Source organism: Psittacula echo (assembly GCF_963264785.1).
Source record: "Psittacula echo genome assembly, chromosome: 7".
NCBI lineage: Eukaryota > Metazoa > Chordata > Aves > Psittaciformes > Psittacidae > Psittacula > Psittacula echo.
In genome coordinates, this window is record NC_137740.1 from 5351006 (window position 1) to 5365418 (window position 14413).

Here is a 14413-nt window from a genome sequence, read left to right on the forward strand (position 1 = left end):
TACTGGAGCCTAAATAATTGATTTTTCAGCGTGTGGTGTTGCACGGCGTTTTAAAACCCAGGCTTCATTGTCAGTGAGTTCTGGGATTCTGGAGACATTTTAATTGATGAATGGGGTTATCCAAAAGCCATATGAAGTAACGAGAGTGAGTACATGGTTTAAATCTTAGAAGTTCATTTTTGGACAGCACAAATCTGTGCTATGGGTAAAATTCAGATTAGCTCACTTAACGGTTCACCTGGCTCTAATGGCACCTAAATTTAGAACTTGCAAGCATCACTGGCCTATAATCAGAATATGTTTTGCCCTGCATAAAATGGAATTATATTAGTCAATTCGCATTAGCCAAGTCTGAATTCTGTGTCTGGTTGGATTTAGTTGCACTGGGCTGATGACAGCTCCGTTTGGCTTTTTGTTTGACCTGGATATGTGCATCTTTCTTAGTGCTGTCAATCTTCCCTTATGTTGCTCAGTGTACTCCTGTTACTGAAAATCCAAGATCTGTAGCCCTTTATTAAATTATAGTGTACATTTCTTGTACCTGTAATATTTACCTTTGGGCATTAGGTCTTTTTCCCTCAAAAATGACTTGATACAGGATTTTGTTGGAGTTTCTTACTCTAACATCTCTGAAAGCTCTTGAAATAAGAAAGGGGGGGGGACACACGATGACATCTTTGTGGGAAAGTCTTGAAAAAGAAAGAAAAGTAGTAATCTAAAACACATCTGCTTTATCAGTTATTTAAATAAGGAGTATACTTCTTGTAAGTAATTACACAGAAGTCTTAAAAAAGCAGGATTTCACCTGTGTTATGGGCTACAAATGCACTTTCTATAACATTCTCTCCCCTTTCTCTGTGCTGATTGTAAAGGACTGCTCTAAACTGACGTAAACCTTTTCGTTGTGGACTTGATTTTGTTGGTACGCAAAGAGGGAGGGTTAAAGCAGCATCCTGTCTTTCATCCTTCTGGATGAGGATTAATCATGATCACAGCTGCAGAATAATGCAGATCTTTGCTGCTGGGCTTGAAGAGGGGGAAGGGCCAGGGTGTCGGGAGAGGGAAGGACATGGGCTGTCTTTACCCTCGGAGGCACCACGTTTAACAGAGGAGTTGCAAGAAGCAGACTCTCGGAGATTGTTTTCCTTCCACTGACTTAGCAGACCCCCTTGTATTTCAGTTTATGCCTGCTGTGTGCCAGAAGCATTCCTTGACTCCATGTGCACTGTCTCTTCTGATAGGATACAGCACAACATCATCTTCACTATGTGAGAGCAGTTCATCTTAAATAAAGGCACAGATTTGCTGCCGACCCAGATGACGTTTTTTTTGCCCCACTAATTATTTTGCCATGCATCTTATGCTTTTTCCTTTAATCATAAGGAATGCATTCTATTTACCAGTAAGACACACAGTTTTTTGCGTGGCATACTTGTTTCCTTGATGATGCATTAAGTAATGAATGCCGAAATGCTGCTGGCTCAAAGGTATACAGATTTAGACCAGTGACTTTTAGTCTGTCTCTGCAGATAGCCCCTAAATGCCTTGCAGGTCAGCTGGTTTTGAAATGGATAAAAGTGTGCTCATTCCTTCAAGGTAAATCAGAAGGATTATGACATCTAGGAAGAAGAAACCGCCAGACAGCTCATGAGCAATATAACTAGGACTGACCCAGTAGCATCTCTAAAGCTTCCAATAAAATTGCCTGAGGAGTCTGCCAAGAAGCCAGATGCTGCTGCTGGAAAAATACCTTCTGTAGCTTGGCATTTGTCCTGTAATTGCTTCCAAGAGAGAATAAACCGTGGTGTGACAGTGGAAGGTGAATGGTTCCTCACTGCATGCTGCTTGGGTGTTTTTAAAAAATGTTTAGAGAATACGCATGGGTTTGGGATGCATTACCACTCATGCAGGTCTGTATGCTTGTGTAACTACTTCAGAGCTCTCTATCTGAATGCTCATAGCATCTTTAGGCATTTTTCCTGACATTTCAGCCCTGATTTTTGCTTAAGTAATTCCTTTTACAGGGTCCCTAACCTGTTCACTGAAACTTTGATTTTGTGCGTGTGTGATATGGTCATATAGATGTCTCCAGTTGCATGATTATAGCAGAGTGGAGACCAGTGTATTTCCCTGGATGGGTGTTTCTCTGTGTGGAATTATCACAGTATCACAGTATGTTAGAGATTGGAAGGGACCTCAAAAGATCATCTAGTCCAATCCCCCTGCCGGAGCAGGAACACCTAGATAAGGTTACACAGGAATGTGTCCAGGCGGGTTTTGAATGTCTCCAGAGAAGGAGACTCCACAACCTCCCTGGGCAGCCTGTTCCAGTGTTCTGTCACCCTCACTGAGAAGAAGTTTCTTCTCCAGTTTAAGTGGAACCTCTTGTGTTCCAGTTTATACCCATTACCCCTTGTCCTATCATTGTTTGCCACTGAGAAGAGCCTGGCTCCATCCTCGTGACACTCCCCCTTTATATATTTATATACACTAATAAGGTCACCCCTATACAGAAAATAACACCTGGCCCACATAGTTTCAAGGGTTGGATTTTCCTCCTTCTGTACATTTTCCAGCTGTGGGAAAAGTGCCATCTTTTATTATTTAGAAACACTGCTAAATCTTAACACTGCGCGAAGCCTGACTGCTTATGGGAGGTGCTTCTTCCCTTAAAAAGTGGTTAACATTCTTACTGATACAAAGCAGAGGCAGTCTGTAACATAATCAGATACAAGGCACTGCATTCACAAATGAGATGAGAACAGATAAGTGAATTCAAGAGAATTATGTATGGTTTGAAATCTCTCCAGTAAAATCTAGCAGCCGTTCCCAAATACTTGTGTTTGGTATTGGTCAGAAGTCTGCCTGCTGTTCCTCTTTGCAGTCATGTGGAATTACCTTCATGACCGGCATTGCTGGTCTGAAGACTGGAGCGTTAAAATGGAATCGTCAAAAGTATTTCTGTAGCTAAAAGTCATCTATTAGGTTAAAATAGTGATATTTGTCAGCTGTGGAACAACAGCGTAAAAATCATTGAGTGTGTAAAGCCACACTTACAGTCCCAGAAAGCTTCTTGCTTTTTCCCCTTTGCTCTGCTAGACAATGAACTTCGGTAGAAGTCTGGTGGCTGGGTTCGAGGTAATAAATCAGAAGTCCGTTTACAGCGAGGTGAAGTCCTCTGATTGGTTTTCCTAATGCATAACTGTCAAGGCACATGGGCTGAGTGTTGAAAAATAGCAGTGAATAAAGATCCTGGCAGAGGGGGTTGTTGTTGTTGTTGTTGTTGACGTTAGGGAAGTTTGCTTTGCTTTGCCAGAATGTCAGGAAGCATTGGGAAAATGGAAGGGCAGGATGTGCAGGTGAACTCCTGTGACTGAGCAAGTCTCAAAGAGACCTGGAAGAGTTGGTGCAAAATTCACATCCATTAAGAAGACCAGTGTAAAGCTCGACTTCAGATTAGGAAGTACAGCTGAAGTTGGATCTTGTGTAGATTTTGTGCTGTATTGTATTTAAATTGAATGACAGGATAAGTCCCAGTTCAGTCTCACTTGCAATATTAAGGAAGTCATCTTGAATTAAAAGGAGAAAAGAGCTGAATTGAGATATTTCCATAGAGGACAGGAGATGAGTCAGTTGCCTTCAACTTATGTGCCACTTAAAAACATGCTGAGCTGTCCGGGATGCGAGATATATATTTCCGTAACCTTTTCTTCCAATTAGAAGGCACAAATCCTGATTGTGAGGAATTTGCATTTAGATATAAAACGTGGTGTCCCTGACATTGCTTTTACCTTCTCCCTGGTGATGCTCCTGACTGCATACTTCTCCCTTTCCTTCAGTGTGATGATTGCACCGCTGCGCTTTAGTAATCATTTAACAGCTCTAATTACAGAATACCGTGATCCCAACTGTGTACTTTGTCCTTTTTCCTTTCTTAGTCTTCACTCTGTTTCTTTGGTGGCGAGAGGATCGCAAAAGAGCTCTTCTGCTTTGCAAATATAAATTCCAAAGACCCTGCTTTGGTAACGTACAGATTTGCATTTTCTTGTTGCTTTACAGTTAATGACATTGAATTTCAGACGTTATAGGGGTTGGTCGGTCTGGTGTTGTTTACATCAGTCACGCCGGCATAACTTCACTGACACTAATGCAGATACACCAGCATAAAATTGGTGTAACACCAACTCCATTAAAATCAATGGAGTTACGCCAATATAAGTCAAATGTAACGCTATTGATTTTGTGCTGGTGTGGCTTTATTGACTTTAATGGAGGTAAGGCAGTTTTCTACCCGTGGCGCTTAGATCACAGGCAGGCGGTGCCTGGGCAGTATTTGTAGCAGTTGAGAGTTTTGTTGCTTGTTTGTTCTTGCAAAGCATTATCAGAAATTCCTTTTCTGCTTCAGGGTTGGCAATGTAGTAATCTGGGTGTAGTAGAGTCTTGGTGTAACGCAATTCATACAGGAAAAGCATTTAGGTAATTCAGTTTCACTGTGAGCACTGGGAATTTCTAGTCCAATCTGAACAACTCGCTATGTTATCTGGTAACATAGCAGCCTCTCAGTATTGGAGGAATGATGTGAAGTTCCATTCAGTGGCAGTGCCTTTTTTTAATACAGTGCCCTGCAGAAGCTTACAAATATCACTTTCAGTTGAGTTTTGCATCTTGGAGCAGACAAATAGGCCTAAAGGAACAATGTGTGTTGTATTTATTCCCCCAGCACACAGGGGGTTTGTTACTCGTTTTCAGCTCCTTGGGCTGGAGTTGCATTCCTTGCTACACAGGGATGTTGCATGGTGATGCTCCAACATATATACCTGGCTGAAAGAAGAGGTAGGTGTTGACAAAACCAGTGGAAGGGATATTAAATGTTATTTCATTGAGTTGAAGTAGGAGATGGTCCAGTAGGAAATCAGACTTAGACTAACTGGAGGGACAACAGCAGCACTGGAATTTCGCAGCACTAACTCTAGTCAGGAATGGAGTGGAGCAGGGAGAGCAGCACGTTCTGGGTTCTCAGTGCTGGTGTGGTTTTTTGGGGGGTTTTGGGGTTTTTTTTTAATTATTTATTTTTACTTTATTTTTCTATGCTGCGATAATATGAAGTTTTTTGAGGAGATGAATTTCAAGCTAAAAGCATTGAAGGAAAGCCATTGGTCTTTAGTGACTCTAATCTAGCAGTTCTTAAAGGCTTTTGAATACCCTTCCTCATGAACTGACATGATTTTTTTTACCTTTCTTCTTACAAGGGCATGTAGTGATAGCACAAGGGGGAATGGCTTTAAAACAAAAGGGGAGAGATTTAGATTAGATACTAGGAAGTTCTTCCCTGTGAGGGTGCTGAGGCGCTGGCACAGGGTGCTCAGAGAAGCTGTGGCTGCCCCATCCCTGGCAGTGTTCAAGGCCAGGTTGGACACAGGGGCTTGGAGCAAGCTGCTCTAGTGGAAGGTGTCCCTGCCCGTGGCAGGGGTTGGAGCTGGATGAGCTTTAAGGTCCCTTCCAACCCAACCTATCCTGTGATTCTATGATCATCTAGTTTTTCTTGAATGCAAAATGCCATACATCTGAATATTTCAGAAGTTCTGTTAAAGCAAGGTCAATGTCTTGTGTTTTACCTTTGTTCCCAGAGTTCTGTCCTCTAGAACGTAAAATAGAAACCGTAACATTAATACGAAATGTTAGCAATTCCCCATTAAAAATATTGATGAAATCAATTAATTCCTGTGAAAAGCACCTTTTTAATGCAGTCAGCATTTTCTATGAGTAGGAAATTCAAAGCACTTTTGGTGAATAATTGGTGAGGTGGAGTGTAGTATTCACAACTGTAGGGAGAGATGTCCAGGAGGAATTGTAGTAATTATTCCTCCTGTCATTGTAATTCTAATAAACATCTTACTTTGGAAATATTTTATGGGTCAGTTTTTTGCCAAGATGCTCTTGTAGTGGTAAATCAGGTTCAATGATGCTATTTACACCGTGTGAGGAACTGGGTAGAATGCTTGAAACGTGCCCTAGAGATGGAATAATGAAGCATATTGTAAACCACAATAAATCTAATAAAACATGTTGTTTGCCTTAGTTACATGTAGGGTTTTTCTTAAAGAGCTTCCTGTTTTCAAGAGATATTGGAAGTATTTTATAAATACTATACACAAAAAGTAACCTAATGTTACAGGGTAAGTGCAAAGTAGTTTTCTGGTATCGGAAGAATTAAAGAGGTTTAATTGGGAAGTATCATTCTGCTGTCTCATTACAGACATGGTACAAACAGCATAATAAAGCACACAAATCTCCTCCCTTAATATATAGAAAATCAGAGGTGGAAGGGAGTACTTGTTCATTTTAGCGCCAACAAAACTGAGTATGGAATATGGAGGCAGTTGCAAGCCTTTGTAAGCCGTGTAGCTTAGGGAGGGGGCAGAAGTAGGGCGTTGGGTCTCAGAGGGGTGTTTGTTGTTTGCAAAGGGGAATTCCAGGAGTTTTACAGGCCACTTGGCTGCTGAGGGAATGAATTGTTGTGTGGGATCTCAGTTTGTGCACATGAACAGTAAGCTTCCTGTCACCATTACAGGCTACAGAGATACCAGTAAAGAAATTGTAGGAAAAAGCACTGATTGAGATGTGATGCTCTAAGAGCGATTCTCTTGACTTTGTCACTAGAAGCAGTATATTATGCTGTTCTGTGGGCAAATGACAAAACTAGAGAAGAGGGGCTGCGCACATGCAGAAGGCTTAACAGAGGTTGTTTTCTTTTGCAGGCCAGACAGAGTTTTAATGCATGAGTTGGCTTAGATTTTGCTGCTAACCACATTGTTACAGAATTTGCTTTAATGAAGTATATACAGAGACAGCTTCCCCTGTTTGCTTTTCTTTTCCTCCTTGTTTTCTCTTCTGTGTCAATATCTTAAGTGCTCTTTTTTACCTCATTTTCCTTGTTTTCTGGTTCTTACTTACAGGCTTTATTAACTGAAATATATAAGTGGCTTTTGGAGCAGTCCCTTGGGTTTCCGTCTGGAATTAGTGTAGTTCCTTGTGTAAAAGATGAATACTCTGATGCCAAGTAGGATGTGCACAAGACCTGACCATTAGGGAAATGAGCCGATGAGTAGAAAACAGAGTGCACAGTTCCAGAGGGTTTCATGGCCTCCTCTCTCTGAAGGGTGTAAGGGCACTGGTGGCAAAGAAGGGTTTTTCCACCGTCTGTCTTTTGTGCGGTCCCATCAAAGTTCTCTGGGTTAGATGAGAAGTTGATGGGTAACATTTTTCACCCTGGCTAGAAGTCCTTCATGCTTCAACTGTTTTCCATTCTTCAGGATCACAGCCCTTTTAAGATAGTTTTGTCACATTTTGCCCTTTTAATATGTTTGGGTTTTAACACTTGCAAAATCATAGGCATCGATGTTCCCTTACAGATGCTTATACTGGGTGCTTTGGAGGAAAGGAAATGAATTGCAAGACATCAGAGGTATAAAAGCAAGAGCTAAGGGTGGCAGCATAGGTTTTGTTTTGTCAAGCCAGCATCTGGAAGGAACCGTCCTCTTGTCAAATCCCACTTTGGGACTGTGGAGAACTTCAATTCCTAGGGAATGCCAGGGCTTAGTTACGAATCCTTTCTAAGGCTGCTTTTCCTTTACATAAGCAGATGGAAATTGGTTTCGGGGAGGGGACTTCTTAAGTTTTGAAGCCCTGATGAAAATTAATAAATTCATGTATTTTAAACCCCGAGGGGAAGTATTACAGTCGGGTCTGATCTCCTTCCTAACTCGGGCCAGGGGAAGTCGCCTAACAACCCCTTCATGAGCTTGCTCAAGCGTGCTTGAAAAGACGAACGATTTGACAGAAGTTGCTGGTTTACAGATGCAGGGGGGGAGGCGGATGGAGCACGCGAGTAATTTCCCTGCACGTAAAAGGTCCAGCCTATGTTAATCCCAGCTGTAAAGTGAATTTACAGAAATGCTTCTTCACTAAGGCTTTAGGTTTTCTGGCAGTGTAGGAGTAATGCAGAATGCAGGCTTAAGGCTTCTCTTGGAATTAAAAGCTGGTTAATTCCCAAATGCGCTGATTGTGTGTTCCTGCTGTAGTCACTTAATAAGGGGGCAGAAAATGTCAGTATTTTGTTAAAATGAAGAGCTCTGAATCCTCTTTAGGAAAAGCTGAGGCATGCACATAACATTGTGGCTGGAACAGTAATAAGGCACACCAGAAGATCTTTCAAAAGGATATGTGTAAGATGATGGATTCTTTTTTAAATGCAGCTAGCAAAATTCTGCCTTTAGAGCTGGGAGAGAAACGTGGCAGAGCTGATCAAAGAAAATAGCATCTCATTGATAAAACACATGCTGCAGTACTTCCCGCAGTTGGAAGACGATAGTAGTTAACAACGGTGACCTAGATTGGAGGAGACAATAAAAGCTGTTGCGGTGATGAGCAGATTGACTGCCATCCTCATCTGGGTAATAAACGGCTGAAATATGGACGGCATAGGAAAGTTTACTAATGTAGCTTGCAGAAAGACCTGTGCTTTTGGAGGAATTGTCTCTGTAGCAGATTCAGTTTGAACTGTAGCTTGCGCCTGACAGATGTTTATGTGCTCCTTTACAAAGATACCTATTACTTTATTCAAGGATCTGTGAGCCTTCGGAAGTATGACCTGATTAAGTTTTAAAGTAAATCAATATGTGAACCTGTCCGAAACCAGACATGCATTTCGTTGATAAATATCACTCAGTGGGATAGCCTCAAGGGATACAGCTTTTCTGGAGAGGTTCAAGTGAGGTAGTGGTCATATGTTGTTGTTTAAAATGCTCAGCGCCATTCAGATGCTACTGTTTCAGCTACCCTGTTGAAAGTAGCTGTCAATAGGGGATTACATTCTTGATGCTTTGTACGTACAATTCTAAGACATAAAAAACTTGCTTAACTCTTGACCCTGGGGGTATTTGGTGTTAATTTTTTTCTTTGTTTTGGTTTTAAAAATGGACCTATCATATAAATGTATGCCTTTTGTTAGGTGGTTCATGTTAGTGCTTCTTGTAAGGTTCTGCAGTTAAGCTTTAGGTTAATATAAGTCCAAATTCTAGAAGAATACACTGTCAATCCAGCTGTGACTCGAGAGATGCTTTAAGTAAGTGCCACCGAGCGGTAAAGACCAATGCATCCCTACTGTGCTGTGAAACTAAGTATTATTAAACTGGGTTGTGTGCAGGGGGAGGGTAAGGGAATGGGGGTTGCAAGGACATCTGTTCTCTGCAGCGCTTTCCTCCCGCTTGCTGGGGGGATTTCAAGCGTAAGCAAAGAGCAGCTTCATCAATAGTGGGGTGAGGTGGTTCCCTCACAGCGCAGTGAGTGTGTGGGTGCTTGCCTAGGCCTGGTGGTCACTGCGTATCATGTTCCACCCTGACCATGCTTGAGGGAGAGACATCTCTCTGTCTGTGGACCTGCCCTAAGAGTGCTTCAGATCCTGAAAGCTTGTCTTGGGGCTGTTACCTTATTTTTTTATCTCTTTGATCAACCTTCATTTGCTTTCTCCTTTTCTACTGTTTTCTTGACTAATAATGATAATGAAAATGCTTTGAGCTCGTTCATGTGTTCCAAAAACGTGTATTTAGAAAGCACTGCAACATCAGTTTGTAAGTTGCCTTATTTTCCCCGCTTTTTTTCCATCAGGCACTTTTTCAGATACCATATAGGAGGAACAGGGAATTCTGTATTTCAAATCCAGTTCAGCAGAGTTTGAAAAGCTATCTTTGAATATCCTATAATACACATACAAATTGGAAAAGCTTATTAAAGAAAGCCCCTGACACACTTCAGCAATATGAAATCACTTCCGACGGTGCGTGGCAGTGTAATGTTACTGAAGCATTTAAAGTGTTAAAAGAGCCTGGATTGGAAAAGTAGTAGTGGCTTCACAGCCCTTGCTGTGAGAAGTGATTTAAACTGTCAGAATTATTGCAGTGTTTGCAGTTTATTACTTTCTTAAATGACAAAGAAGGGACATTAGTAAATAACTATAACTGTAGTTAATCTCTGCCAGCTAACCAGCTGATATGCTGGGTTAATATCTGTATCAAGTAGTTATTTAATAACTGGGCAGCTGTTCAGACAGGCCAGATGGACTGTGCTAATAATGAGAACTTTTTCGCAAAGCGAAAGGACAATAAGAAGATGCATTTAGTGAGGGAGCATCGTGACAAATGGCTTTGGGACAGTGTGGTCCTCTGCCCTCAACAGACTGGCTGAAGTAGGTGGCTCATCCTTCAAAGCAGGAAGGACCTGCAGTAAGAATGGGAGTCATGGTTTATTCTTTATTTGGTTGGTTGTTCTTTATGTATTCTTTGCCTCTACAGCCCATGTGTCCCCAGTCCTACTTGCAGCCTTACAGCCTGCTTCCCTCACACTGCTCCAGCACATTTCTACAGTGACTGTTGCGGGTTCACAGCCAGTACCTTATCTATCTCCTAACAAATACACCTTATATAAAGCTGTAGTTTGCTCCTTAAATGTTACCTTTTTGCCCCCTATCCTATTTGTATTTTGTAGGCTTAATTAACTGTAATTTCAGAGTCCTTTGCAAGAAAAATTACTAGATGAGTGTTAAGAATTACAGCTTTGTTTATATGGAGGCAGATTTCTTTATACTAAAATCATTATCATAAGCAAGAGGAGTGGCAAAGTGTGATGTTCTCAGTATGAGTAATGAATATTTTTACTCGTCTTTGTTCAAGTAGGACACTGAAAGCATTAAAAGAGCTTTTAAGGAGTAAAAATCTGAACTTATCATCAGGCAATATGTTTTTTCCTTGAAATTGTTGCATCTAAGAATTGAGTCTTTGCAGAGTTGTTTGCTTTTGGTGACATTTCCAGCTACTTCCTGGATTGTAGTCTTTGTCCTCCAGCTGCCGGTCCAGAAAACCAGGTCTCCTGTATGCCTTGTTGTGTCTGTAGCCTGTGAAAACATCTCAAACAGGACTAGATGACTGTGTTTAAGCATCTAAAATGGTTGGCTGTTGACTCTGTAGTCAGAAGACTTCGTAGGTTTCTTCCTCAGTAAGCTTGCAATGGTTTGCTTTGGGTTTTGTTATGTTTTAATCTCAGAAAATGATTGTTACTTTTTGTTTCCTTCTTTAACAGCACTTGAAAGGAGTGAATGAGATGAACTGTTTGGGTTAGAGTATCTGAAAGGCTAAATTATTCTCTTGGAGAGACATTCTAAATGAGCCTGACCGAGATCCTGGATCTGTGTGAAGAGGACTAAGGATATAGGATGTCAACTGAGACAGAACTTCAAGTGGCTGTTAAAACCAGCACAAAGAAAGACTCCAAAAAGAAAGGTAGTGACTCATTTCTCTTTATTGGTATTTGTTTTGTACTTTATTTGAGCTCCTGTATCAGCCACCTTTTATGCATCTGTGATTCTTGTGTTATCTGAGTGCTCAGGGAAAGCAAACTTTGTTAAGCCCAGTAGAGGTCTGGTATGGGAACATGGGATTTGATTCTTTGACATCGTATTGAAATACATTTAAAATGTAAGAAAAACCTTGTTATAATTCATTATTTTTTTACTTTTTATGTATAATTCTTTCACAACTGGAAAATACGATTTTAAAAACTACTTTTGCCAGAAGAAAACATTTTTTTTCTCTATTGGTTTGTTTCTACCTTGTTTCGAGCTAACCGGAGCTTAAATGCACTTTGTGTTACTGGAGGTTGAATTTACTGACCCTTTGTGAAGTTACAGAGAACTAGTGGCAATCTATAGAGAGATTAATTGTAATCTGGTAAAGGAAATATAAATGGGGAGAAAACTAAAGGAGAAGCTGTGAATAAATGTATGGTTGGATACATTCATATTTCTGTTTACAGTTTTATGTTGGATAGTAGGGCAATTCTTTGGACTGATCAGCATGAGAAATGAGGTGTTATGAATTTGGCGCTTATGAATAGGAGTACTGAGAGATTTTAGTAGGGAATTTTGTGCTGAGATTTTTATTCATCTCTTTGTTGCTCATCGTTTTAATTACTGACAAACCTGGGGGCAAAGTCCTTGACTTCCAGTGGTAATTCATGTTATTCTGTGTAGCCCTCTTTGATTTTTATTTTTAAACCTATAAAGATAATGAAATTGAGGTTGAAAACACCTTTAATATGAATTGCTCAAAATAAAGAAGTAAACCAAAAAGAGAAAGTCATACTTAATAGCTTTAATACATGAGGTGTCAACATCTGAACTTCCATGTTTCACCTTTTCAGTTTGTCATCCTGTTTCTTTTTATGGGGATATAATTTAGCCAAGTACTTCTGAGGATTTGTTATGCTTTTTTAAGACCAAAAAGAACCCCAACTCATCTTTGCTAATATATGTTATGGAACTGTTGGAACAAGTCCAGAGGAGGCCACGAGGATGATCAGGGGACTGGAGCACCTCCTGTATGGAGACAGGCTGAGAAAGTTGGGGCTGTTCAGCCTGGAGAAGAGAAGGCTGCGTGGAGACCTCAGAGCAGCCTTCCAGTATCTGAAGGGGGCCTACAAGGATGCTGGGGATGGACTCTTCATCAGGGACTGTAGTGACAGGACAAGGGGTAACAGGTTCAAACTGAAACAGGGGAAGTTTAGATTGGATCTAAGGAAGAAATTCTTTACTGTGAGGGTGGTGAGGCACTGGAATGGGTTGCCCAGGGAGGTTGTGAATGCTCCATCCTTGGTGGTGTTCAAGGCCAGGTTAGATGAGGCCTTGGGTGCCATGGTTTAGTGTGAGGTGTCCCTGCCCATGGGAGGGGGGTTGGAACTGGATGATCTTAAGGTCCTTTCCAACCCTAACTATTCTATGATTCTATGGTTCTATGTGTGTGTTACAAATTTTACTCATCTTAGATAACTTGTTCCACTTCTGGGCAGCTATACCTTTTACTGCAGCGATCCAACCAAACAGTAATGAAGGGCCTTTTGTTGGCTATAGCTTCTCTATCAGAAATACATATATTTGAGTTTTTAAAGAGATACACAGCAATTAAAGAAAGTTAAGTGTTTGTTGGGGAAGATGGTTTAGAATCATGCCTGCTCTAGGCCTAGACTATGTTAAATGGTTCATTTAAGATAAAAAAGCTGTAGTTTGTAAGGGCACAATTAGGGGCGCTTTGAAGTAAATGAGAATGTGATCTGAGATGTTCAAGGCAAATAAGGAAGGTGGAGATGGTTTAGTTGTATGATCATTCAGTATTTAGGGGCAGGCAGGAAATTGGAAAATGCCAGTTCTTTGCTATACAGATAACATCTTTTTGATGTGTGTCTCCGATGTTATTTGTTCTGCTGGAGGGTGAAACTTTTGAGAACAGCAAACAACTGTTTTAGGAACTCGGTGTTTATGTTAATAAAATATTCAGCATCCAACTTGTAAAAGCATTTTCATCAATCATAAGAACTGAATGCTTCTCTGCACAAAATCTGATTCTATCCCCCAAATGGAAATTCTGAGAATTACCTTTACTGCTGAGCAGAAGTATAAAATATGGTCTATGGCAGTAATCATTGCTCCCTGCAGCATGTACAAGTATCTGAAGAACTGGAAGGGACAGTCTACAGCAGTAGCACATCTCCAGGATTAATCTTGGTCTGTACTGTATGTGCAATTCTGCGTGCATCTTATTGCCGTCTGAGGGCCTTGGGGTACTGTGAATGCTTTATACAGACAAGGTATACAATTCAGACAGTGTTTGCTATTCAAATCCCACATAATGGAAGTCAAAAGGAACTTGGTGTTCTCATTTGCTTGTCATTGATTGTATGTATTTGCCTGTATTTCCACAAATGAGCCCTCCTCTGTGTAGTGTGAGTGATGGACATGTGAAAAACAGGGAATTCTCTCTTCCTTTTTTGCCCAAGTTCATTAACTGCGAGCAGTGATGGGAAACAGGCACTACCATGAGGTTTCTAATGTTATTAATCAATGAGTTTGATTATGCAATGGATCTGAGTATTCCCAAGAAATTAGTCTTTGCTTTATAAACAGAAAGTTCGGCTCCAGTGTATTTCCACTGAATCAGGTTTTGCTGTCCTTCTGCAAAAGCCAGGCAGTGCCATGCAGCCATTTCTATCCAGAGCAGAGAGGGGCCTTTTCTGCTGTATTATCTACCACCCTGGTAGTTCTAGGGCAGCAACGCAAGAGGGGCATAGAGCTGTTGGAGCGAGTCCAGAGGAGGCCACGAAGATGCTGCGAGGGCTGGAGCAGCTCTGCTCTGGAGCCAGGCTGAGAGAGCTGGGCTGGGGCAGCCTGGAGAAGAGAAGGCTCCTGAAGGGGAGACCTTAGAGCAGCTCCAGTGCCTAAAGGGGCTGCAGGAAACCTGGAGAGGGGCTTGGGACAAGGGCCTGTAGGGACAGGCCAAGGGGAATGGCTTTAACCTGCCAGAGGGGAGAC

General features: G+C 41.3%; 1 protein-coding gene across 4 annotated transcripts in view; it reads left to right on the top strand.

The window, feature by feature from the left end:
- Positions 1 to 11266: 11266 nt before the first annotated feature.
- Positions 11267 to 14413, top strand: part of DAB1 (DAB adaptor protein 1) — a gene marked incomplete at both ends in the record, with an annotated part of 120148 nt that continues 117001 nt past the window's right edge. For all 4 annotated transcript variants that reach the window (XM_080623586.1, XM_080623587.1, XM_080623588.1 and 1 more), the window contains one exon: positions 11267 to 11333. In XM_080623586.1, the coding sequence (XP_080479712.1) occupies positions 11267 to 11333 (67 nt within the window). The remainder of the gene's footprint in view (positions 11334 to 14413) is intronic.